The sequence below is a fragment of the Stegastes partitus genome, unplaced genomic scaffold (assembly GCF_000690725.1).
Source record: "Stegastes partitus isolate 25-593 unplaced genomic scaffold, Stegastes_partitus-1.0.2 Scaffold2610, whole genome shotgun sequence".
NCBI lineage: Eukaryota > Metazoa > Chordata > Actinopteri > Pomacentridae > Stegastes > Stegastes partitus.
Window position 1 is genome coordinate 6,456 of NW_007580341.1, and position 24,833 is coordinate 31,288.

General features: G+C 42.6%; 4 protein-coding genes across 5 annotated transcripts in view; 3 read left to right on the forward strand and 1 right to left on the reverse strand.

Annotated features, from left to right (window-relative positions):
• The window catches only part of septin10 (septin 10), a 10,083-nt gene extending 5,452 nt beyond the window's left edge, over nucleotides 1-4,631 (reverse strand). For both annotated transcript variants that reach the window (XM_008305766.1, XM_008305767.1), the window contains exons 1-4: nucleotides 4,477-4,631; nucleotides 3,370-3,484; nucleotides 2,770-2,965; nucleotides 2,400-2,586 (exon numbers count right to left, since the gene is read on the reverse strand). In XM_008305766.1, the coding sequence (XP_008303988.1) occupies nucleotides 2,400-2,586; nucleotides 2,770-2,965; nucleotides 3,370-3,484; nucleotides 4,477-4,506 (528 nt within the window). In that variant the 5' untranslated portion in view covers nucleotides 4,507-4,631. The remainder of the gene's footprint in view (nucleotides 1-2,399; nucleotides 2,587-2,769; nucleotides 2,966-3,369; nucleotides 3,485-4,476) is intronic.
• A 1,891-nt stretch (nucleotides 4,632-6,522) lies between these two features.
• Nucleotides 6,523-9,295, forward strand: sowahca (sosondowah ankyrin repeat domain family Ca). Its single transcript, XM_008305768.1, has 4 exons — nucleotides 6,523-6,868; nucleotides 7,245-7,618; nucleotides 7,763-8,152; nucleotides 8,828-9,295. Exons 1-4 carry the CDS (start codon nucleotides 6,523-6,525, stop codon nucleotides 9,293-9,295), a joined length of 1,578 nt encoding a protein of 525 aa, XP_008303990.1.
• Nucleotides 9,296-14,671: 5,376 nt separating this feature from the next.
• On the forward strand, nucleotides 14,672-22,143 carry akap17a (A kinase (PRKA) anchor protein 17A). Its single transcript, XM_008305769.1, has 7 exons — nucleotides 14,672-14,792; nucleotides 15,543-15,890; nucleotides 16,576-16,794; nucleotides 17,145-17,357; nucleotides 18,630-18,778; nucleotides 19,417-19,657; nucleotides 20,007-22,143. The coding sequence occupies exons 2-7, from the start codon at nucleotides 15,564-15,566 to the stop codon at nucleotides 20,910-20,912; spliced, it is 2,055 nt and encodes a 684-aa protein (XP_008303991.1). The 5' UTR covers nucleotides 14,672-14,792; nucleotides 15,543-15,563; the 3' UTR covers nucleotides 20,913-22,143.
• A 983-nt stretch (nucleotides 22,144-23,126) lies between these two features.
• On the forward strand, nucleotides 23,127-24,828 carry LOC103375469 (acetylserotonin O-methyltransferase; the record flags this gene model as incomplete). The annotated part of the gene is made up of 3 exons (XM_008305770.1): nucleotides 23,127-23,228; nucleotides 24,195-24,369; nucleotides 24,716-24,828. Coding segments are annotated over exons 1-3 (390 nt in total), but the record flags the coding sequence as incomplete, so codon positions are not given.
• Between the last annotated feature and the right edge of the window lie 5 nt (nucleotides 24,829-24,833).

Genomic DNA, 24,833 nt, shown 5'->3' on the forward strand with positions numbered 1-24,833 from the left:
AGTAACGATGAACACGGCATGAAACAACATGTAGACGCTTCAAAAACACATCCGTTAGTCTGACCAGCTAAAGTGGAAATTCAACAAAAAAAACTCAACTATATTTGCTTTTCTTTATCTGAGATCCGTCTAAACTGTTTTTAGATAAGCGTTACATAAACCATGTTTTCTGATGTTATTTCTGGCCCAGTTCAGTGTGCTGTCCAAGGCATCCCACATTCCTGTCTGTCTGTCTGTCTGTCATCTTGTCGGACCAAAGACAGGCTTGGAATGAGTTGTTGTCACTAGGAAAGCTACCGGGCCAGACCACACACACCCGTACACACACACACAGAACACACAGAACACGCAGCAGAGAAAACAAAACAACGCTGGGAGAGCTGTTCCAACAGCTGTCTGAGTGAGTGACTGTCTATGTGTCGCTGCTGCAGAATCAACAATCGCCTCTTTCTGTGCGTATCTGTACAGTGGCACAAAAGGACAACTCGAGTGTGTGTGCGTGAGGTGATTACAGCATTCCACTGCTTTCTCTATTCCTTTCACACGCAAATCCAGGGTTACTGACACTCCGGAGCAGCGAAACCGCACAAACGCACAAAAAACACAAAGTCACTACACACAGAGAGCATGGGAAAGTTTCTGACCACTTCAGGAGCAACGGAACGAGGGCTTTAGCTGGTTTGATGGTGAACCTCTCTCAGCCGTCAGACATGAAACAGCAGCAGCGTTAGTTCCTTATACAGAAAACCCTGCTGCCTCTCACATGCACATCAGTTTGTGGTCAGTTTTCATGTCTGATTCCTTGCATTCCTACTTGATAGCAAACTCCTGCAGCCTCTGCTTCTGAGATAGGCATTTATCTTTGTAAATGTTCTATGCAAATGTCTTTTTCTCATTAGTTCACTGAGTAGACAATTTCAGAAATTCCAGTTCTGTCATTTTATGGCAAATTCATCAATCTGTCATTTTGAGCTTTGTCAAATGGAAAGCTTTTGCAACTTCTCCTAAAAAGATGATTACGGACTCCGCCACACAGACGACCATCCATCTCTGGGGTTCTTTCATTACATAGCTGCTGATACCGGATGCCAGTTCCTCCCAAAGTTTCACTACTGATTTTGCTATTCTTCAGGTAAAAACGTGTCAGCTTATACTGAAAAGTAAGAAAAAGTTGTCCATCTCTTTTATTTAGCTATTCACAAACTCCTTTCTGTTAATCTGACAGCAGATGAGAGTGTCGGTACATGTCACAATGAGCAGACGGGTCAGTTTTCTGTAAAAGCTGTAACGACAATCTTACTTGGTTATGTGTTTGTATAATTTTGAACATATCTGAATTACATAACACGGCAGTAACAGATCGGCATACACATGCCGAAGTTATGCAGAGTGATGTAGAGAAGACTTTTTTTTCACATTTTAGCACCAATATTAATCTAAAACATTATAGAGAGCACAAAAGATGCAGTTTGCTGCTAAAAATCACCCCTATCATTCACTTTACTCAACAATTTTACAGCTGTTATGAACGTAAATGTTCACAAAAATAAAACTTTACTGCAGTGAAGACAGAACAAGTCAGATTATTGAGACCTCCAATAATAAATATAATCTGGGTTTTAACAAAACTGTAACAGGAGTTCAGGTTGCTGCTTCCAGCTGTTCCTCTGAGTTTAATAAACAGATGCAGCATCAAACTGCAGCAGGATCTACATGAGCATCTCCAAAGCAAGACAATTGTGAGCATTTACACACATTGAGCAACAACAAGAACTTCATTAATTACTTATAATTATGAAGTACTACTGATACGGAGAGAGAATCAGTAAGGATCTAACGGCGAAGAGTCCTGACTTCCTTCACAGGTGTCAAGATATAAATATATTTTTTACTTTTTGTAAAGTAGGAGTCAAATTACCATCATACTGATTTTCAGCATTAAGGAAATATCAGTAAAGTAGGCTATTAGTTATTTGGACAGTTTGATAATCTTGCTTGTACCTTAGACTAAATCATTTGTTTTATACTGCTGATGTACTATCAACAAATATCACACATATATCGTGTCTCTCATCATCAGTGTGGTGGGTACATCTAAATGAGGCCGTCAGCAACACTCACATAAAAGAGACTCATGTCTGAATGGCTGAATGTCGTCACTTTAGCAGATTAATGAAGCCTGCAATGTTACATAACCAACGTTTAAAAAGAGCTTAGTCTGGCAATTACACCTCATCCCTCATTTGTGGCCTATCAGTGTTGCAACTTCACCATTTGTTACAAGTATTTCCTGTCTGGGATCTACAACAGTGCCTTTAAATGTTCTCCGTACTTCCAGCATCTCATATTAAGAGGAACACTGACCAATCCACACACAAACACTGTGGTCTCTCTCCTACCTTGCTGTCTAGTTTCTTCATGGTGACGAGGTCGAGGGACTTGAGTGAATGACCTGAGGGGGAGATGAAGTAAAGGCAGGCGTGGACCCGCGAGTCATGGTAGTTGTGCAGAGAGCGCTTGATTTTCAGCTCCTCCTGCAGGTAACTCTCAAATTGCCTGTCGATGTAGTCCACCACCGGCTGATAGCTGCAGGGCACACATACAGCGGTGATCGGTGATTTGGGCTTCACAATACCAGAAAATTTAGAAATTATATTTATCTAAACACTCATTCTTAACTACCTCCATCCCTCAAACGAACACAAACACTTTGAGATAATCACACTTCTTCACTGTCAATAACACGCTCGCTCACAGATTCATTCGCACCTCTCTTGTTTGTTCATTTGGTCTCCGAAGCCCACAGTGTTGACCACAGTGAGACGTAGTCTGACGTTACTCTCCTGCAGGTCGTAGGTTTGAGCCCGCAGCTTCACCTGAGGCTCAAAGTGGGATGACTCAAAGTTCTCAAAGTTGGTGTTAAATAGAGTGTCCATCAGCGTAGACTTGCCGATACCGGTCTCACCTAGAGTGCAGAAAGGTTTTAGTAACAAAACTTTTCAGTTACACAATATTGTAATGCAAGCATTAATCTGCCTGATACATGTTGTGTTACTTAAACATAGTTTGCTAAAGTAAAACTGAGAGTAAACAGGAGAGTTGAACCAGCTTTCCGTTTTATGACAACAGTGTTCATTTAACCGACACTGCCCAAAGTCAAATTTATCTGCCTAATATTAAGTTCTCAAGCACTGTGATCCAAATGCATTCTGAACTGAGGACTAAATGAGCTTTAAGGCTCAGGCAGACCTAAAAAAGGGCAGCAAATCAAGTTGGTCTACATGTAGCCAAGTAAACACAAAATTAACTTTAGTAACGCCACAGTGTGTGCCTGTCTTGGAAAGAAAGTGTGAGTGTGTAACAAGGTACCAATGCAGAGAATATTGAAGCAGAAGCCCTGGCAGATGGACTTGTTGACAAGCTGATCTGGAAGGCTGTCAAAGCCCACATGGCCAGCGAGAGACAGGGGCCGGACTCCTTTATCCTGTGGAACACATTTCACAGAAGAGACAGCTCATTCTTAGGATGCTGCAACTCTTTCATTTCACAATATTAACAAATGGAGCCACACATTCATACATCAAGGGGCCTGATCTCAAACTCTATACATGACTTTTTGTTCTTTTTAAGATGCGGTTATGTAAAATCTATTTGCTTTGTTAAACTTCTTAGCATCTAGCTTAAAGGAGAAATCTGTATCTGAGCAAATGAGAGACAATCTGTCAAACTGTGATTAGCAGATTTCTCCCAGTGTGACAACTATAACTTCATATCAAGTCTGTGGCTCATCTCGTCCTCCTTTGACCTGTAACCATTCAGATATCCTCAGTATCGATAGTCAGCTCTGCAGAAGGAACACTGACCTGGATAGGAGACAAACTGCTGAGATAAAGGGAATGCCTTCAACTTTTGATAACAAAACTTGAACCAGAAACAAACCAGAAGTGTGTTTATGAACAGCTATCTATGTTGGAGTGCCTCTGACCGAGATTTCATTCAGAAAATAGTGATAAATAATAAATGTGTGATCACTGAGCTATCATGAACAAAAGAACTGGAGCTAAAGTTAAACTTAAACGAACTGTGTGTTAGTAACTAACAATACATGATGGTTCAAACGTGAAACACGGGATTGTTTTAATACATTAATTGGGGACGGCTAGTGTTGTGTTAGCCGGTTAGCCTCCGCGGTCAACTTTGGTGAAAGATGTACCAGAGACTCTCTTTTTAAAACAAAGTTGGATACTCAAGAAGATAAGTACTTCTTCGTGATGTGGCTTTACATCGAGGAGAAGCGCAGAATCGCTGTTGACTTCTACACTGAGTTACTTCTTGACTTTTCAGGTTTTCAATAACTTGAAACTCATAAAGAAGTTGTCGGCTAGCAAAGCTAACTTAATGATAGCTCCGGACACTCCCTGCTCAACTGTCAAGAACACTGTCATTTGTTAAGCACCAAGGAGGAAAAATACTAACCGGATGCCGAGCAACGTCCGAGGAGGCCATAGTTTTAGACAGACGACAATAGCCCTAATAAATAAAATAAAAAATAACACAATAAAACTGACAAAGACCGACTTCTTCTTTTTTTAGAATCCTGGTCAGGACCGCCTCACTGCGTCTACCGTCGACAACTGGACAGACCGGACCATTCACAACAATGCAGGAATGAGGCGAAGTCTACGGTTTGTAAAAGTGATTTTAAACCACTGTCCTCAATATTTGGGCTACTGTCACATAAATTGGAATATTTAATTTCCTTGGAGCGTAATATACACTAAAATTTCAAAAAAAATTGCTGTAAGACTTTAATAATTAGCTGTATTAATACAACCCTACACCCCTTCTTTGTATAATGGTACGGCGCAACTCAGTTTTCCCAGTCGCTCCCAGTGTTTACGTTGCGGACCGTCAGAAAAAATGTAAAGCAGATTTCCGCGCAACCACGCTGCTGTTCCTGGTGTTGATATACGGTTTCAGACAGAATATCACAAAGACATCCAAGAGTTTTGACAACATTTTCAAAACTACACTGCACTTGACCCACTCAGTTGGGTCAGAAGACAAAAATTCGTGGTCAAGCCAAGACAGGCCATTATTTCTAATATATGAACTTTTTTTTTCTTTTTCCAAATAACAGCTGATCTCCTCAAGGCCAAGACCCCAGTAACACTGCCTCTCTCTTTCCACCATAGTTATTGACTGAGTGTGTTACATGAATAAACACCTTTCAAATAATATTCTTATACTTTGCACATATAAAGCTGTTTACATCTCATACTGTGTAATCTTACATATTCTTAGTTGATTAGTTTGCACATTCCTACACATTGTAAATAGTTCTATTTCTTTGTTATTTAATAAGACAAGTCTGCATTAACCCCACAGAATGGAAATTTACAGTGTCCAAATGGCAAAGTGCAAACAAGTAGGGAACATCAGCAGAAAATACAAATAAACAAGCAATATACATAAGTGCAGTTGATATAGCAAAGATTCTTCCAAATGTGGGAATTCAGACATTGCACAGATTCCTTTGGATGTGGAAAATAAGAACATTGCTCATAAGTCCTTGGATTTGCTCACCTACTGTTTATTGACTTGACACTGAACTCATAAATAAAGCATTTTATTCTTTATGAACATTTTCTACTTGTCAGTGTTTACTGCTATGCACCAAAAATATCAAGTCAGGTTCCTCGTATGTGCAAGCATACTTAGGGGGGAAAAAACAGATTCTGATGATGACACACATATATATACGAAATAAACTCAATAAATAAGAACAGGGCTGTAAGGTGGCCTTGCAGCTAGAAGGCCGCCGGTTCACTGGGATCTTTCTGCGAGGAGTCTCCATGTTCTCCTCGTGCAGCGTGGGTTCTCTCCGGGTTCTCCGGCTTCCTCCCACAAGGTCCAAGAACATGTTGACATTAATTGGTGATTCTAAATTGTCCATAGGTGTGAATGTGAGTGTGCTTGGTTGTCTGTCTCTAAGTGTGGCCCTGTGATAGACTGGTTACCTGTCCAGGTGAACCTGCCTTCGCCCTGAGTCAGCTGGGATAGACTCCAACCCCACCAGCAGAAAGATGAGGAGTATCAAGGGATGTCAAGTTTAAATAGGCTACCAACAGATTTTTATCTAATTATTACATAAGTAAATTACTTATTTGTTGAATACCTGCACCAAATACATTTACACTTCTTTCATTTACACTTCTGCTCAGTGGACCCATAAAATAAAACCACTTTCTCCTTAAATGTCATGATAAATTATGCCAGTCGTTGGAAGTCTGACTTTACGATGAGCACTGGAACGCAGCACGACTCCATCCGTGGTGAGCCGCAACGACCCCTATCTGCCAGAGCCCCGCACTGTTCTCCCCGTGGAGGAGAGGAGGAGGCCGGAGGAGAAGATGCTGTCATCGCCAAGTGAATGAGCGTCAACATGGGCTCATCTTGAAACGCTCCAGGTTTACGAACCCCGCTTCCCCCCGCGCCCCGCCGGAGTGGTCCGGGCTGACGATGGCGTCCCGGTGCACCGAGCAAGCCGTGCAGGAGTTCCTGCTGGAGCGAGGAGGGAGGGTCCAACAGATGGAGCTGATCGATCATTTCCTATCACTGTGGGAGGAAAACGAGCAGTCAAAGGAAGGGGTGGATCGCGAGGTGCTGAAACGCATCGTTGACAGCGTGGGGTTCGTGAAGGTGGAAGACGGCGTGAAATTCGTGTGCCTGAACAGTGAAGGCAGCGCGGGGTCGGTGATGCGTTCGGACGCAGACGGCCACGATCACGCGGAGTGCAATGGCAACATCCAGGAGAGGCTGGACAACAATTATGTCAACGGCAACCCTGAAAACACAGAGCGAACAGGTGAGGGGGACGCACCCATTGTGGATATTACGTTTTATTTCATCCATATGAGTGTTATTTTCCTGTTATCTCGTTTCTATCTGCATGCGTCCTTATTTACTTGGTTAGATGTTTCTGTCCTCTTGGCCCACTGGGTTGCATCACAGCATGGTGAAGTACAAACAAGGCTTTGGCCATTGTTTTGAAGGCCAACACCTACTGTGTTGGTAGCAGCATTCATTTTGACCTCTTGCATGCCAATACTCACTCTAAGAGGAAGAAAAACATTCATACCTGTGCAGGTCACACTGTGTCAGCATCATGCAAAAATTTTTACAATATGTAAGCAAAAAACTGCATGATAGCTAAAAGCATAACCCGTGCAATGGTTCTACAGGAGCACAAAGTCCACAGTCTGCCAGCCTGGACAACGACAAGCAGTCAAATGGCAACGAGCAACCTGCAGCCCCCTCCCAGAGCAAGACCTCCACCCCTGTTGGTGGAGGAGAGGTGAAGCTGAGGGACAGGAGGAGGCGAGAGTCGGCCCCAGTTATTGGGATTCCAGATCTGGACGTGGCCCACTGTGGAGGGTCCAACAACCAGCAGGTGAGAGGAGCACGCAGGGTGTCCAAAGGGTCCCAGCGGGCCATGCTGACCAGCTGCCTCTCTGAAGACAGCGCGCTGGAGGGGCTGGAAGCTATCGGAGATATCAACACACCCAAAGGAAGCCGCAGGAACTTCATAGAGCTGATGATGAGTAGTTCTCCTCAGGTAGGACACTGTGCTTCTTTGGCATTAAATATTGTTGTGTAACAATATGATGGCACTACTTTCCTAAATAATCACTGTATGTTGTTGGTTTGATGTAAAACAAATCTAAAGAGTGCCCCATTTGTTACGTTCTGCCTTTTGCAGGTTCGTAGGTCTATGATCAACCGCGGCTCACGTCTCCGGGACTCGGTGAGGAGCGATGGCGACTCAGCGTCCCTCCTCTCCTCAGCCACCGATGAGGACTGCGCCTCGGTGACCCTGGACCCACTCGAGCACGAGTGGATGCTGTGCGCCTCAGACGGTCTGTGGGAAAGCCTGCAGCCCCTGTTGGCCGTCGAGCCGAGCCTGGTGACCAAGAGAGACTTTGTGACGGGTTTTACCTGCCTCCACTGGGCAGCTAAGCAGGGCAAAGCTGAGCTGCTCTCCCAGCTGCTGGCCTTTGCCAAGGAGAACACTATACCTGTGAATGTAAACGTGAGATCAAGTGCTGGATACACACCGCTACACCTGGCTGCCATGCATGGACACACACAGGTGGGTCGTCAGGGTGAGAGTGCGGTGTCATGTGTTGCACCTGCTCAGTGAAGCAGAGCATAATTACTCACACTGTGTCTGCTCAGGATGGAATCATCAGTTCAAAAGCTCTTTGCAAAACAAATTAATTGGACTAGAATGAAATAGGAGGTAGAGAGTAGCACTTTTGGCTCAAACAATGAGTTGAAAATATCACAACTTTTGATATTTTTGCAGAGGATTCAGTTCACATCATGTGTGTGTTTAGCTTTGTCCAATTTTTTTTTGAACTGCAAAAAATGTGTGTGCAATGTTTTGGTCTGGATGGAGCCCAGTAAGAAAACTTGGTGCCTGCAAAAACTTCCAGATACCTTTTGAACCGATAGCTTCGGCAGCTCAAGTGTGAGACGGAGGTGTTAAACTGGGAACCTGCTGCTTAATTATTAAGATGCCAGCTGGAGGTTTCCTTATTGAAATTATGGGAAATTAATGGAATAATGATAGAAAAATCTAAGACAAAAATATTGCAATCCTCCCATTTATTGCTGATTCGTAATAGCAGCCAGGAATATATGGACTGGGTTGAGATTTCCGCATTATTTCCTGATACAGGTATTTGTGATAGCTGAATTTTAATCACTTTAAACCCCAATTTATTCTAAATGAATATCTGTCTGTGATGTGCTGTTTTGTCAGGTGGTCCGTGTGCTGCTGTCAGACTGGGAGGCAGACCCCGAAGCTCGAGATTACAGCGGCAGACGAGCCATCCAGTACCTTCCCCCTCCGCTGGCCGCCGGCCTGCAGGAGGAGGGAGTGGTCACCTCACCGGGAGCCGAGTCGGACAGCGAAAACACTAACGGCAGCAGTGGCGGAGGGCGTGGCTGGAGGTTTCCCAGAGTCCTCCAGGGCAACCTGAACCCGCTGCGGCTGCTGAACCCACCGGCGGAGGCGGCAGAGGAGGCGGCGGGGACGGGGAAGACTAAGGGGGGCATGCAGAGGAAGACGTCCCTGAGCCGACTGAACGCCCGGCTGCATCGAGCCACGCGCCACCGAGCCCAGATCATCCACAGCGCCTCCTTCAGGGACACGGGCGAGGTGGGAAGAGGAGAGGAGCTACCCAGCAGTCCTCTCCGAACCAGGCCGCTGTCCAACCTGTTTGGATAAAGTTACACCACTCAGAGCCAGCGATCATGTTTGGATTTGTAGTTTACTCACCTTTATAGTCCGACTGGTCAGATATTTTTACGGCAGCATTTCACAGTACACACCCTAACATCCTAACAAGCAGCGGATTTTGAAGTTTTATTATTATAACCACAAATTTATGTTTTTTTCTAATTTATTTTTGTTCCTATTGCAGCTGTTAGACTGTTGTTGAAAGGTTTACGTAGCATTTTACTGGCCACGGCAATTCAGTTATTGAAAGCTGAACTGTGAAATGATTTCAAACTTGATTTTTCTGTTTGTTATTTTTCCGATATTGTTTAGGTGTGATTTGAGCAGGTAGCAAACATTACGCCAGGTATCTTAGTTAAACAAGTTCTACTGGCGTGATGCTGACACACATGCAGAAACAACATGCAGTCCTGTCACATGTCTTCACTTTAGTTTTGGCGTTGCGTTGGAATTTGAAAGAACCACTTGGGTTTTGAATCCACACCGTTATCCGAAACTGTATTTCTGTTTGTAGAGTAATATATTTATAGAGCTCAGTTTCTGTATTTCAACCTCCTGTAACCGGCTGGTGCTTTTTTTTAAATATATAATGTGAACAAAGGTTTTTATTCTTAAGTAGCAGATTTTAATATTCAAACGGTTTTAACCACAAAATTCTTGTATCCATGTAAAATCATCATGTTTGCACTTTGTCACTTTGAAGAGTTTAGGTGAGTACGGGAGGAAAAACTGCATGAACTAAAACCATGACAGCTGTTTTTGGACCCAGATGATTCTTATAAGTTAAAATTGTAGATATATTATCACATTGTTGCACCTTTAGATGCATGGGCTATTTTTTTCCCTATACCTTTCACTTTTGTTCATCAACAAATGGCACCAAAAAGAGAGTTAAAAACGGTTGTTCAGTGTTAGTGACGCTGATGAGGGGGGGGACATTTCCAGGAAACCTTTAGTTAGATCCAGTTATTTATATAAAACGCTGATTAGTTACACTTAGAGGCTGTTCTACAGTTTGAAAGCACAGGGACCACATAGTTTATATACGTTTTTCTACTGACTACAATGTACCTCAAATTTTCTGAAACAGGTTCACTTATTGCTTAACGTGTGCGTTTCGGGGGGGCTGTAAACGGTATGGGGCTCTGGAAGTCAATTGCAGTGTTTTACAGTGTTTTCTGACATTTAAATATACATATTTGACTATTTTCATTCCAGAAAGTCTTCTAAATATGACACAGATTCGCTAGTTCATGGAGGATTTACGCTAAAATCCTACAGGGACATAGAGACGCTATTGAGGATAAGTTAAGTTTAGGTTACAGTCTAGACAGCCACAGACATCCAGCAGAGCGTGGATCGGTTTTACATTAAATATGCAATCAAGCATCTCATGATATTTTACAGGGTTTGTATTGTATCAGTCTAAACCTTACAATCACTTCCTCATGTTTGCGTTATCTGTGAATAGGACAGAGTCTATCAGAATATGCTGTATGTTTAGCTGACAAGCACAGTGACTTTTTAACTGGTTTCCCAAATATGTGAACCTTACTTATTCGATGACATTTCCTAGATTTCATGAATGTTCCCTTCGTATTTTGTAGGATTTGTACTTAAATCGTTGGGCCTCGTTTAATTGTACGGTTGACAATTTTCATGTAGAAATGTCGCATACAGATGTAATTTGACGTCACTTTCTGAGCTGCATGACTTGGGGGGAAATGTAAATGCTGTACACCCTGCAGTTTACGTGTCTGTAAATAGTTGTGTCTGTCTTATTCGTGAAATACTGTGAAGTTATTCTGTGGTGTGAAGTCACTGTCAATGAGCCACTCTCAGCTTTCTACTCATCCTTAAATGTGAAATAAAGCAATAATTGTTTGCATAAAACTAAAGTTCTGAACAATAACTGTACTCCCACGACAGTGCAAGCAAACAAATGGAATTAATGCATTGGAAAAAATCCCCAGCAGCCGAAGTCTGAGCCAAAATAATAGGAGGCTTCATTAAAAAATAAAAACAATCAGTAATACTTGTGTCGAGTTCAGTCAGAGTGGACTGAAGCAAGCCATTTCATCCGCTGTTCCTGCTGACACCAACCGATTGTCCTTGTCTGGTGGTGCTGAATAATTGATGATCTGATCACCCACTGTTCCAGCTCTGGTCCAGCATTTACAGTATATCCACAGCGTCCTGTCCGCAAGCTGCCCACGTAGCACGGCAGCTTTACGTATTCACAGCCGGTCCTCATTCTGCACCTGTGCTGTGTCTCTGAGTGTGGTTGTATTGTTGCGAAGACCAAAACTCCCGACAAGATTGATGAAATTCACAGCGATCTGCGCTGAGCTGAAGTCTGCACCGGGCCAGTGTTGTTGTGGCTGGGATGTAAACCACACTAATACAATTTCACAACCACTTAAACTGCGGATACAAGGTTGTTCCCGGTTTTATCAGTTTATTATGCTCGATAAGATGCGACAGAGGCCAAGTGGTTTTGATTTTTTTCCCTTGTTAGGCATGCCGCTGAGCCTGTTAGCACCAGCATGTCGCCGAGGATAAAAGAAATGTGAGAAGTAGAGGATGTTTATAAGCCATCATATGTGTGAGAGGGATATGGTTCGTTTCCTGTCAGTGTACTCAGCGCCTGGGACCGAACAGATAACTACAGCTCCGACAATCCTCTTGTGGCACTGATGTTCCTCTGGCACCCTGTCTGGGCCTGTTCTCTTCTTCGTGATTACCAGACCTAATCGACCATGTAAAAGCAGGATTACATGTAAACAGTCATTCCATATCACATGCAACGTGTTCCTTGTGTAAAAGTAAATGCTTTCAATTCAGAGTGTGCTCTTTTGATGCGTCTTTGATATTTCCCTCGCCTACAAGTTAGAAAAGATTTATAGAGGTCAGAAGTGATCTTTTTTTCTGGCCCTGCAGCATCCAAAGTTGCCGTAGGCGGCCTGTCTATTAGTTGACTGCTGATCAGGACAGAGCGAAGAGACTGTCTGACTGCAGCGACTGACCTACATACACAGTGAAGGGAGTAATGCCCATTATGTAAATTCCTCTGCCATCTTTTCAGGGAAACTGTGCCAACTTTTTTGCCTGGGGCCTCCACTGTTGGACTAATCCATGTCCAGCCTGTCCACATCTCTCGCCTTCGCCCGAATCAGTTACCACAGTGATGATGACATTCACACAAAGCCTAACGTGACCGACAGTTCCAAACAGGCATCGAGTCAAAAACAAATCTGCACGGTCACCCCGGCCTTCGTTTGTCTTGTGCCAATAAAAAGTATCAAAGGTTTTCGGGTTTTATTGTGTTACAGCAGTGCATAGCATTTAATGTGACTTTTGGTCAAGATAAAAAGGTAACAGGTTTCCTGTAAGTGATTTAAATGAATCACATGTATGTAGTGCAGAATAGTGATACAGGTGTATGTAGGATGCATTCAGTCATCTATCGTCTGCTGTTGTTATTTCTCTAAATATGTGACTTCTCAGACCAACTAGATGAACCAGAAAGTCAGGATTTTGTGCATCATATCAAAGAAATGAACTACTTAGAAACATAAATCCTGTCGGTTACACTGAACTAAAATTTGAACGGTCTTAGTTGTGACTCAGAGAGAAAAAAAAGTTTAAAATGCCATTTCTATTGTTGTGATGAGAAAACTAAGCCAACTGTGCACGAAAACTTTTTGAGTTGTTCAACTTGTGGCAAATTCTTAACCACTGAGTTAATCCACACCCGAGCCAGGTGTGGCTTCAAAGAACAATAAGCGTGTGACCGACGCGCAGACACTCCTTTAACCAGTGAATATAAAGGGCCACCTAGAATGCAACTTTATTCAAATGACATGATGCCACAGATGACGAACGAGAGATGAGAACAGGCATAGTGGATGTGTCAGTTAGGGTCACAGCCAGGAACCTGGATGTCCACAACTTTGGCTCATCCATCAGCAGAATTGTTTGCAGTCAGCTACAGAGACTGCTGATGAAGTTGTTCGTCTGCATACCCTGAGAATATCTGCTCTGACTGCTAGGACTCACCTGAGGGATACTGCTTTGCAATTTCATTGCCCACACTGTGGCCTTAATCTAACGGCAGAACGGTGTCATGATCACTCACGTTCCTTGTCTGTGTCTCACTGAAGGCAACCTTAATGCCCAACAACATCAAGATGGAATCCTCACACCCATTGTTTAAATTTATTGACCAACATAACTTGATGTTTCAGCAAGACAAAGCACATCCTGACGTCACCAGAATATGCACAACCCTCTACAGCAGCCACAGCCTACATACTTGTCATCCATCAACAATGTGGGATGCTCCAGATGAACACGTCCAACACATAGACTGCAAATAAAAGTAAACGTAGCCACCGTGACACCACCCACTGGTTTGTGGACTATCATTTTGAAGCCTCAAGTTTGCTACCTCCTGATCGCCATCTCAGAGTTTCTGGAGCCAAAAGTGACTATATTTGAAAGAGAGTGTGGATCTGAAAAGGACACTCTGCCTGCCCAGCTGTACCGGCCTGATGCCGGCTCTGCTGTATAAAGAGAATGATCACTCCTGACGTGAATCAAACCAGACACACCACTTTAGCATCGCACACTTAAAGGCCTTATTTCTATTTAATTATGAAAGGATTTTTCAAATGGACCACCAGAACACTGACCAGAAAAAAGGACTTTAACAAAAAAGAATCATAACTACTTTTGGAAGAAAAAATGAATGAACTTTTCATATAGTTATTGAATGGGAGTCTTCTGCAACTTTGCCAAACCCTTCAGGAAGAATGGAACCACATTCCACAAGCCAGCATTGGTGACCTCATTGACTCGGTGCAATTTAAATGTGTGGTATTACATGATGGACACACCTATTACTGACTTGGGTTTTCTGATTTCTGATCCCATTGTGTCAGCTTATTATCATATCCAACTGTACTATACATAGTTGTTCATGATGAGACGCCAGGTGTTGGAACAAGAAATACTTATTGCCCTCTGTTGAAAAGAATGGACTGAATTTAACAAGATGTTGTCTTTATATTTTTGTTTTATTATTTATTTAATAGTTTAAAATTATTTATTCTTTTGCATTCATCATATTTTAGATATTTTAAACTACAGATTTATGTAGATCCATTTGACCTTGCTTCACTCTGACAGGAAAAGATCTACTTTCTGATTGATGATGAAGATAATTAAAGCTTTTTTTTTTGTCCTGTCCTGTTTTCTCTCTATTTTTTCCCACTTTGCTTCACGTGGTGTCGCTGTTTTGAAATGAAGCCACACGAGGCGGCTGTCACACACTCAGGTCAAAGTTGACTGAACCCGGAAGTAGCATGCAGCTGGTTTTTAATGGATGTTTTTTTTTTTTTTACTTGCATTGTTTGACTCTCCATAAATCATTGCAATAAGTTTGTTGCTTTTTTTCTTTAACCGGGAGGCTAACTGACGTTGGGTAGGTTGTGATCAAACCTGTGATAACTGATGAATCGTTATATAAAGTCAGTTGTTGGAAAGATAGTTAGAGAACCTTGAAGCTAACTAGCTAGCGGCTAGCTAGCACAACAATACCGTTAGCTGTTGTCATTAACTAATTGGTTTGCGCGTAATAGCTGTTTATTGGCGCGGCATTGTGTATAACCTGTCCACATTAGCTAGCTGGTTATTGGGCTGTTTTTACAGCCTCTTTGGGGATCTAACGGAAGCTAATGTTTAGCGTCAACTTACAGCTAATGTCATGTTTGCGCTCCAAACGTTGCTGCAACAGCTTTTACATGCTAGCATACAGTTTGTGTGTTAGCATTTCATTCAGTCATCGCGGATTAAACCGTAAACACGCACTGTTTAGCGGTGTTAGTGTTAACGATGTTTAATATAACGTTTAAGCGTGTGATTTAGCGAGATAGTTGTGTAAAACTTGAAGGTTTTTTGAGACAGAGGTGAACTCTAACCTGAATGAAAATAACAAGCGACCTTAGGTCTGATTTCTAAATGCGCGGTGATTTCCAAATACAGCAGTTGTGTTTTTGGATAGAGACAGTACAACAACACAACACTTCCAGACCGGACAAAAACAAATAAACAGATTAAATCTTGAGTTTGTAAACCACCACGTTGTTTGCTTTTCATTTGAATGCGTGATCGCTAAAATAATCCACAAAAGCCACAAACAAGCAGTGCTAACCATCTTTATTCTCTCTCCAAGCTTCCCAACCTATCCGCAACAATGACCACCATAGTCCACGACACTACGGAGGCAGTGTGCCTCTCCACTGACTACAGCCTGTACCTCAAGCCCATCGCCAAAATGACCGTCAGCGTGGCTTTGCCTCAGCTCAAGCTGCCAGGCAAGAGCATCTCCAACTGGGAGGTGATGGAGAGGGTCAAGGCCATGGTAGCTCCAGAGCAGTTTGCAGCCCTGCGAATCTCCAAGAGCACCATGGACTTCATCCGCTTCGAAGGGGAGGTGGAAAACAAGACGGTGGTGAAGAGCCTGCTGAGTCGCCTGGATGGGAAGAGCATCAAACTCAGTGGATTTACTGATGTGCTGAAGGTACGGTTGACATGGTGTCACGCTGCTGATTATGGTGTTAATAGAGGTCAGCCAGTACCGATGATATTGATTATTAGTAATCAAGAAGACTGATAACAATATACATTTTCAGTAAAAATGGAAGTCGTTTGGCCATAATGTAGAATAACACACACTCACAGCACAAACGTTCGATGAAATGCCTTTGTTTTTGTTTTCTGTGTGTTTAATTATCAGATAACCTTTAGGCTTTTATCCTTCAGTATTGATAGGCGATTATGTGTGATCTGTAGCCGATCAGATAGTGCTGCCGATGAGGCAATGCTGGGAATCAGAGTGGTGACTACAGGCAGAGAGAATAGGTGAACAAAATAATGGAAAAAGACAGAATGTTGGATCCAGTAATATGTCCACCGCTAGTGTTTAAAATTAATAACACCATCTAAGTTTGATGAGTTGATAAGTTTGGGTTGTTTGCATCTGTATGTGTCCAAAAAGGTACATGTGGAATAAATTTCCCCTTTTACCCACATCTGCAAGAGTGAAATCACATTCACACCTACCAAGAAGAGTTGCCAAAGTACTGAACATTATCCATATTGTATTCAAATTTTTACAGAGCATTTGTGTTGGACTGCATTGGTTTTGCTTAGTTGTACATAATAAACTGGCACCTAAGGGTAATTACCTCCCCCTCTTTTCTCAGGTACGTGCAGTAGAGAATAAAGTGGACTTCCCTACTCGTCACGACTGGGACTCATTTTTCCGTGACGCCAAGGACATGAACGAGACCCTGCCAGGAGAGAGGCCTGACACCATCCACCTGGAAGGACTTCCTTGTCGCTGGTTCAGTCAGAAGGACAGCCTGTTCCCTGACCGGCCCTCAGAAGAAGTTCTTATTGCTGTTTTCCAGACATTTGGCAAGGTGGTTCACTGTTCTGTTTCTGTTTGTCTATATTGCAACGGACTTTAAGCTGAACACCAAATTCATATTTTACTTCTGTAAATTCAGCATAAGCAAGGCTTGTAAGTTAAGGAGGCAGAAGTGTTGCTTCACTACAAATCTAACTAATACACTAACATGCTAAACAGATACTGTAGTTGTATGCATTACATTAATGTGATATAATTTTCTGAAATTATTTAACTAAGAACACTGACACAGATATCCTAATTATATATATATATATATTGCCGTGACACCAAAAGTATATTTCATCGTATTAACAATATGAAAGGATTCAAACAAAAATAACATTTTTTTATTGATCTTAGGTGCGAAATGTTGACATCCCCATGCTGGACCCATACAGGGAGGAGATGCTGGACAAGAACTTCAGTACATTCAGCTTCGGTGGTCATCTGAACTTCGAGGCTTATGTCCAGTATCAGGAATACTGCGGCTTCACGAAGGCCATGGACACTCTGCGCAGCATGAAGCTGATGCTGAAAGGAGACGATGGAAAGGCAGTGGCCTGTAACATCAAGGTACTGCAGGCTATAGTAGCTGGAAAGCTTTTATAAAAGGCTATGACATTTTTTGCCCGATTAGTTGGCTAGAAATTCCCTCCCAGCGCTTGAGCTGACATCTCCTTCAAGCTTCCCAGTTTCTGAGCTTCATAACTATGATTTGCACTTTGGTTTCTTTCATATGTTCAATCCTAGAGAGAGAAACCTAAAACTTAAATGAGCAGAGCATCAAGAAAGCGCCAGTTTAATTTGTCATTAAGGTGTACAAAGATATATCTTTTCCCAATTAGGCGAGCAGTGAGTACAGCTCTAGTGTGTTCCGTTTCTTCATCGCTGAACATGTTAATTTCACTGTCATAACCTGGCAGCCCGGGGCTCTGGATGTTAGTTTGAAACTCGTGCCGCACAGAGGAAAAGAATGGAGCCACGTTTGTAGCTCTGTTACGAAAAGATTCGGCCCTTATTATTTTAAATGAGACCCCTGCTATGACACAGGGATGTACCACGAATACTGTATTTCTGCTTTTGAGCTACGACTGTGAGGAGCAGGACTGAAACGACTGTCCCTGGCTTTCCACAGCTATAAAATTCTTCTTCGTAGACTCATAAGACACTATCAGGTGTTTGTATCCGATAAGCTGTCAAACTCACAGACGTGTTTGTCAAACTGGCAGTCCTGGATTATATTTCATTTTCTCACCCATGCCTGTAACCACCCATGCAGGCCTTTTTAGTTTTGAACACATTGCTGTAAACGGTCTTAAGCGAAATGAGAATTGAAACAGCATTATTAATTTTTCCAAAATGTGAAATCTTTAGAGATCCAAGTGTTTTAATCCACAGAATAATGCTTTAAAATCTAAATGACAAAAGAAAAGAAAAGGATGCTTTGCAATAAGAGATGATGAACAAAAGACAAAGCTGGAAACTGGCTCTGTTTTGAAATAACATTGATATAAAGAGGGGACGGTGCAAAATTTCACAAGACATGAAGTGTTTTGTCTGTCTTGCGTATCACATTACTGTGCTGTCTCTTTAAAATCTAAGACTCTGTGATAAATAACGTGAATGCAAGCAGTCTGTCTGAAGCGTGTAAATATATCCTCAAAAAGTGAACCCTCCAAAAATCTGTTAATGTGAACATTTTTATTGTCTCAAGAAAAATTCAATTTCCAACTCATAAATTAAAGCAAGTTATTTGCAGATTAAGTTAAAAGTAATATAGATAACTACGACAGCAGCATGTTGGGAAATGAACCTCCACACGATGTGCCTGTGTGTTTTCCACAGGTGACCTTTGACACCAGCAAGCATCTCAGTGAGTCAGCTCTGAAGAGGAGAAGCCTGGAGAGGCAGAAGCTACAGGAGCTGGAGAGGCAGAGAGAAGAGCAGAAACGTCGGGAGAAGGAAGAGGAGGAGCGGCGTAAGGAGGAGGAGAGGTATGATGGAAGATGGAATAGAAATGGAAAGCTAACTTATGATCAACAAGGGAAGTGTGTGAATCATGGCAGTGGGATGTAATTCACAGTGTTGAACTGCTGGAATCACATTTTTCTGCAGAAGAAGTAAATAAAGTTTATATTGTTGAAGGAAGAAGTTAAAAACTTGTGTTCACTTTGAAAGTCCTGCATCAGCCTCCAGGTAGGAAATGTGAAAAAATACAGCAATGTGTTGCACCTGTCAGTGAAGCTTACCCACCTTTAGATTTATATCCATCCCCTGCATTAACAGGATATGTGTGTGCTCTTCATGGCTTTCTGCTTTGTTTAAAAAATGTAAGATGAGTGCAGGAGCTTTAAAACCAGTATTCAACTGTTTTAAAAGCTAAACAGAGAAACATCAGTGCGATTGTGGAAGAAGCATTGTGTCCACTGAGACAACAACTAAGTAGAGGAACAGAATAACTGAGTGTTAAGGAGGTCATTTTTTGACAACTTAATCAATGGCTTGGTTGATGTAATCTTGCACTCGCTGCAGCAGTCAAAGCTACCATACATTGCCACTTAGTGCTGCTCGACAAGAGTTAATGTATCATAACAATAAGATATTCACAGAGGTCATTTTACCACGTCTTCAGGAAACAGAAGGAGCAGGAAGAGGAGGAGAAGGAGAGGAAGAAGGAGGAGAGGATACGGAAACGAGAGCAGAAGCTACGTGAGCGGGAGGAGAGGAGGAATCTGAAGAAGGTGAGGCGGCAACAGGAGGAGGAGCAGAAGAAGCTGCAGATGAAGATCGCCATGGAGGAGAGGAGGCTCCTTCTGGCTCAGCGCAACCTGGAGTCGATCCGGCTCATTGCTGAGCTGTTGGCCAGGGCCAAGGTAGTAAATGAACACAACCGAAACACAGCACACCTCTGAATGGGTTTGCACACATACACAACAGCGGAACACAAAACACACAACAACAGTGAATACAACTTACTTGGCATGTCTGCAATCAAATGGGATCAGTGATTTTGGGGATCGTCTTTAAAGAAACAGTTTTACATTTTAAGACCTACCCTTGCTCAGTTTTTTACTTAGTCAAAATCAGTCTGTGTTTTGTTTGTCTGTTGAGTTTTCGTACTCATTAGCTTCGCAAGAAGTAACATCAGCTTTAGGGGTCCTTGTGTGTGTGTTTATTTCATCCTCATGGTTTGTCTTGTCTGTGTGTTCGCCTTCTCCCCAGGCGCTGAAGCAGCAGCAGCAGGAGAAAGAGAGGGCTGAACGCGAGGAGAAGGAGAGGCAGGAGCAGGCTCGACAGAAGGAGGAATTAGCCCGTCTTCAGCAGCTGGAGGCCTGTCGACGCAAACAGGAGGAGGAGTTGCGAAGGGTGGAGGTGGAGAAGGAGCGAGCACTAGAGCTGCAACGTAGAGAGAAGGAGCTGCGCGAGAGGCTGCTTTGCAACCTGTTGAAGAAGAGCTGCGGGAAAACGGCAGGACCTGCCGGCACGCAGGACCAAGAAGTCCCTGAGACAAGTGAAGGGACGTCTGATCCTGGTGATGTGATGGTTGGGGTCCTGGGTTTGGTGAACGGAGGAAAAGCTGCTGAGAGCAAAGAAAAACAAGCGTCCAAATCCAGCGTGCACTCCCATGCTTTGGGGAAAAACAAAGCAACGGAGGAGAGGAGAGGAGGGGAGGACAGGAAAAAAGACAGAGAAGGAAGGAGGGAAGAGGTGCTAAGGAGCAGGCAGAGTAGGGAGCAAGCGAGGGGCCACCCCCACAGAGAAAGGAGCTCATACAGTCGGGGCAGGAGGAGGCGCTCCCACAGCTACAGCAGGAGGAGAAGGAGCTCCAGCCGCCGAAGGAGGAGCTCCAGTCGTCAAAGGAGGAGCCACAGTCATCATCACGGCGGCAGGAGGCGCAGCCACAGCCACTGCAGCCGGAGCACATGCTCCAGCAGAGATAGGAGCCGGAGCAGCAGTGGGAGGAGTTACAGCGGAGGGAGGAGCCACAGGCGTAGCCACCGCCGAGGCAGCAGAGGCAGCTCAAAGAGCAGCAACAAAAGTAGAGACCGGAGGAGTCACAGTCACTACAGTCGAAGATACAGGAGACACAGCAACTGTAGAGATAGAAGCCACTCCAGGCGACGCTGAACTCATCACTGTAATGATTTTATTGACTGATTTATTCACAATTTTGGGACTTACAGCTAGAGTCTAACAACTTTCAGAGACAGGATAGATATTTTTGGTCCCTTAGTTAAGTAACGCTCCTACTGGCTTTTTTCTGAACAGGGCTGCTTGGCATAAAACAAGAAATCTTACATCGAAAAACTCGACTACAAAAAAAAAAAAGTCAAGTCCAAGCAATAAATTCATGAAGCGTACCACATATTTGAACCATGTTAAGTCGATTCTGCAGCGATGCGCTTATCTCTTTAGTCATTTATTTCCCCAGCAGCTCATATTTTGGATTAACGTTACTCGCGCATAAGAAATTCCAAATATTTAGAATATTTACATTGAACAAGGTCATGGCTTAAAAAGGAAACTTTACTGTGTGGTTTGGTTTTAAGAGAACATTCTTATTATTATTCTTCTGTCAGTGAAAATGATTTTAAAAAGAGACTATTTAAATGTGGTTCATTATGTAGCTGTTGGTATTCATCATACTAAAAGATGAGAACAGTGATTTGGCAAATTTAAATTTGAAAAGAATAATCTCGGCCCGTGGTTCGTAGACTGACACACCAGTCTAACCTTTCCTGAAACATAAAACCCACTGATGACCTCTTATTGTTGTCTATGAAGGGCCACAGGAAGCTTGAATACAAACTGTGTCTGGTTTTCTTCTCAGCCTTTCATCCACATCTGTAGCCTAACTATGGAAAACATAAGAGGCTCCTGTATGAAGTTGTCGGCATGAGGTTTCAAACACTTTGTTTTCTGACGAGCATGTGATCTACATCTTATGGCTGCTGTAGTTGTGGCAGATGTTTAAGAGAACCGTTGTGAATGACTGCTGCTCCATTACAACTGTGAATTTTCCGCAGACTATTGTAAGAATCCCTCCGTTTTAAAGCTGTCAGGCACACCGACTGATTTCATTGTCATGTTTTAGCTGCCTAGCTGTGTCAGTATTTAGGTTTTTATTGAGCTCTACAACAAAGGACTTGTCGTGACTGAGCGGCTGCATTCGTAATGATCACATAGTTTTAGTTGAGACGTTTTGATTTTGGAGTGATTGGAGGAATTGTTTTGTTCGGAAGGAAAGCATGACTTGATGTTTTGGAAGCATACTGATGTATTAAACTCATCCCAGCGCTCCCTCTCTGCTTGGTTATATGTCAGTCTTGAATAAAAGTGATGGATTTGAGGCCTTAAAGAGTTTTTTATGTTGCATGGCGAAGTAAAACATTTTTTTTTAAAGGAAAGCAGCACAGTACAACAGTAAAAATGGGATGTTAGGATGTTTCTCCTGCTTTATCGCGCGTTGTAGTGGATTCGTTTCATTACTAGTTCATTTAACAGATGTCTTGTAGCTGAACTCGAGCTCAAACTCCGTTTGTCAAGTGGAGTCAAGGTTTGAGATCCCAGAAGCAGAACACTGGCTCTGAATAAGCAACATAAAGGACTCTATGATCAGAAATGCTGTAGCCATGATGATTGATTGATGATGCACCATTGCCTGCATTTTGTTCCGATCGAATCAACAAAATTGAAATTGTCAAAAGTGCTTGTCAGTCAACTAAAATCTATGCAACACCTTTCTCCAAACCCTTCTGTGATTCTGCTGTCATATCTACAGTACATTCAGCTGCTGGGGATAATGAACTGTGTGGCTGAACAATTAATAGTCAAACTGATTAGTGTTTGTAATCTCATCAAGGCATGTGACGTGACAGACTGGATCATTAAGTATGATGCTACCATCAGTATCAAAGCTAGTCAGAGAGCAGCAGCACATCTTTTATAAGATGCAGATTCACTCCAAGGTTTGGTCATCCCACACTGTTGATCACATTTTGGGTTACATGAAACTTTGTGGAAAGGTTTTGGTCTGAGAATGCAGTGGCTGAGTGACAATGAACAAGGCAGCAGTGTTTCCACAGAGTTGTTTCTTTGTCTGACAGACTGAGCCCGTGCTCTAATCTGGGTTATCTGGCTGTAATCAGCTTAGCCCACTGCTACCCTCAGTGCTGCTGCTGCTGCTGGGTGGGCACTTTTCCCTCTTTTAGTCGGGTTTTGCCTTTGCTGTCATTCACACAGGCACCTGTTGAAGCGTCTCCAGAGCTCAGACGGATTTGCAGCAAAGCTCGGTTTGCAGGTGTAAGAGCTTGGAAAAGCACAACGTGCAGAGCTGTGGCCATGGCTGAACGTCAAGACGTGGGTTCAAGTGAGGAGGCGCCTGCTGCAGACACATACCCCAGAAAAATACTGGAGTATATGGAAGGCTTCCTCATCTCCAAGGTAACGTGTAGCGTGCACACACAGTATCGCAGTTGCATCAAAGCATTACAGCCACAGGGTTTAATTAGTCAATTAGGTAACAGCTTAACTTTTTTGATAATTGATTTGGCAAATGTTGCTCTGTGTATTGATGGCTACATCATTAGTGTAAATATTAGATTTTTGGCTCTATTTTTAGCAACCGCTGTTCAGTTTTTATCACACTTTAATTTACTTACTGTAACACCATGATCACATTCTGTTAAAAATGCTGGATGATGAAGCTTTTTGATGCATTGTTATTGCAGGAACCAACAGGTGAATGAGTGAAACTGTGTTTACTTTTAAATACTTAGATTTTGCTTGATGCATCAAAATGTGCCAGAAGAAAAGACTAAAATGTGCTTAGTGTCCATAAACTATTAGGGATTATAATGCAATTATCCAAAATCCACAAGTGCATCGACAAAACACTTCAGCTACATTACACAAGTTTCAAAATTTTTTATTTTTTTTAAAGCATTTTGCCTGAAACTAGCAAATGCATGTTCAGTGTTTTACCTCATAGGTCACATGGTTCCTGCTACACCTGTTCATTAAACTTTAGAACCTCATGAAATAGCCACACATGTCAACTGTACTGTCTTAAATGATATTTCAAGTCTAAGTATATCTAAATGTATCGCCAATAAGTGTTTTTTAATAATTTGCTTGTTAATGTTTGTCACCTATTATCACCACAATAAATGATCTGCAATGGAGGAATGGATATTCTGATCAAACAAATCAAATAAGTAATTAAAAGCATGGCTGCCTCTCTGTTCTGATGTGTATGATTATATAATGTGATGTGCTTTTGCTGCTTTTTTTTTGCGTCTGCTGACAGAACTGTATTAATTATTAATTAGTGGTTTATTTATTCACACAGCACAGCACAGGCACGCTCTGCTCTGTTTAAATCTGTTCTTTCTTCACTCCTTGACTCAGACGGTGTTCACGTCCTGCGAGCTGGGTGTGTTTGACGTGTTGCTGGGTGCAGAGCGCCCTCTGTCTGCAGAGGAGATCAGTGAGGCGGTGGGCGCCAGTCTGGACGGCACAGAGAGGCTGCTGGCTGCCTGCTCTGGCCTGCAGCTGCTCAACATACACCAGGACAACGGACGAGGTCAGCAAACACACACACACACAAATAACACAACTCTCCAAGTGAGCCGTGTATTAGTTGTAATTACTAATAATCATGATTCTCACTTATTTTGAACAGTTTCACATCATTATTTAGAATTGAAAGGCACACAAATGTATAAAATGTGAAAAAAAAACACTCAATATAATTGAAATTACTAATGAAGCTTTAGCTCTGATTATGCCACGTGTTTTACTGCATTGTTTTTTCTTTATTGTTTGCTTTTATTTCATTTTTATCTGTTTAACATTCATTACCTTTGTCAACTGCTGTACCGTCTGCATGCACATCCTCCCGTCATGTCTCTCTCGTCTTTCTGTCTCAGTGTTTTACAGCAACACAGAGCAGGCCAAGGTCTACCTCACCCGCTCCAGCCCTTTGTCTCTCTACCAGTCCATCCAGTACAGCTCCAGAACCATCTACCTCTGCTGGCACTATCTGAC

Bases quoted from the DNA above. Each gene is read 5' to 3' on its own strand.
- akap17a (XM_008305769.1), top strand. From the start codon at position 15,564: ATGACCACCATAGTCCACGACACTACGGAGGCAGTGTGCCTCTCCACT. The intron at 15,891-16,575 runs GTACGGTTGACA...CTCTTTTCTCAG, and splicing joins GATTTACTGATGTGCTGAAG to GTACGTGCAGTAGAGAATAA. The intron at 18,779-19,416 runs GTATGATGGAAG...CCACGTCTTCAG, and splicing joins CGGCGTAAGGAGGAGGAGAG to GAAACAGAAGGAGCAGGAAG.
- sowahca (XM_008305768.1), top strand. From the start codon at position 6,523: ATGGCGTCCCGGTGCACCGAGCAAGCCGTGCAGGAGTTCCTGCTGGAG. The intron at 6,869-7,244 runs GTGAGGGGGACG...ATGGTTCTACAG, and splicing joins TGAAAACACAGAGCGAACAG to GAGCACAAAGTCCACAGTCT. The intron at 8,153-8,827 runs GTGGGTCGTCAG...CTGTTTTGTCAG, and splicing joins CCATGCATGGACACACACAG to GTGGTCCGTGTGCTGCTGTC.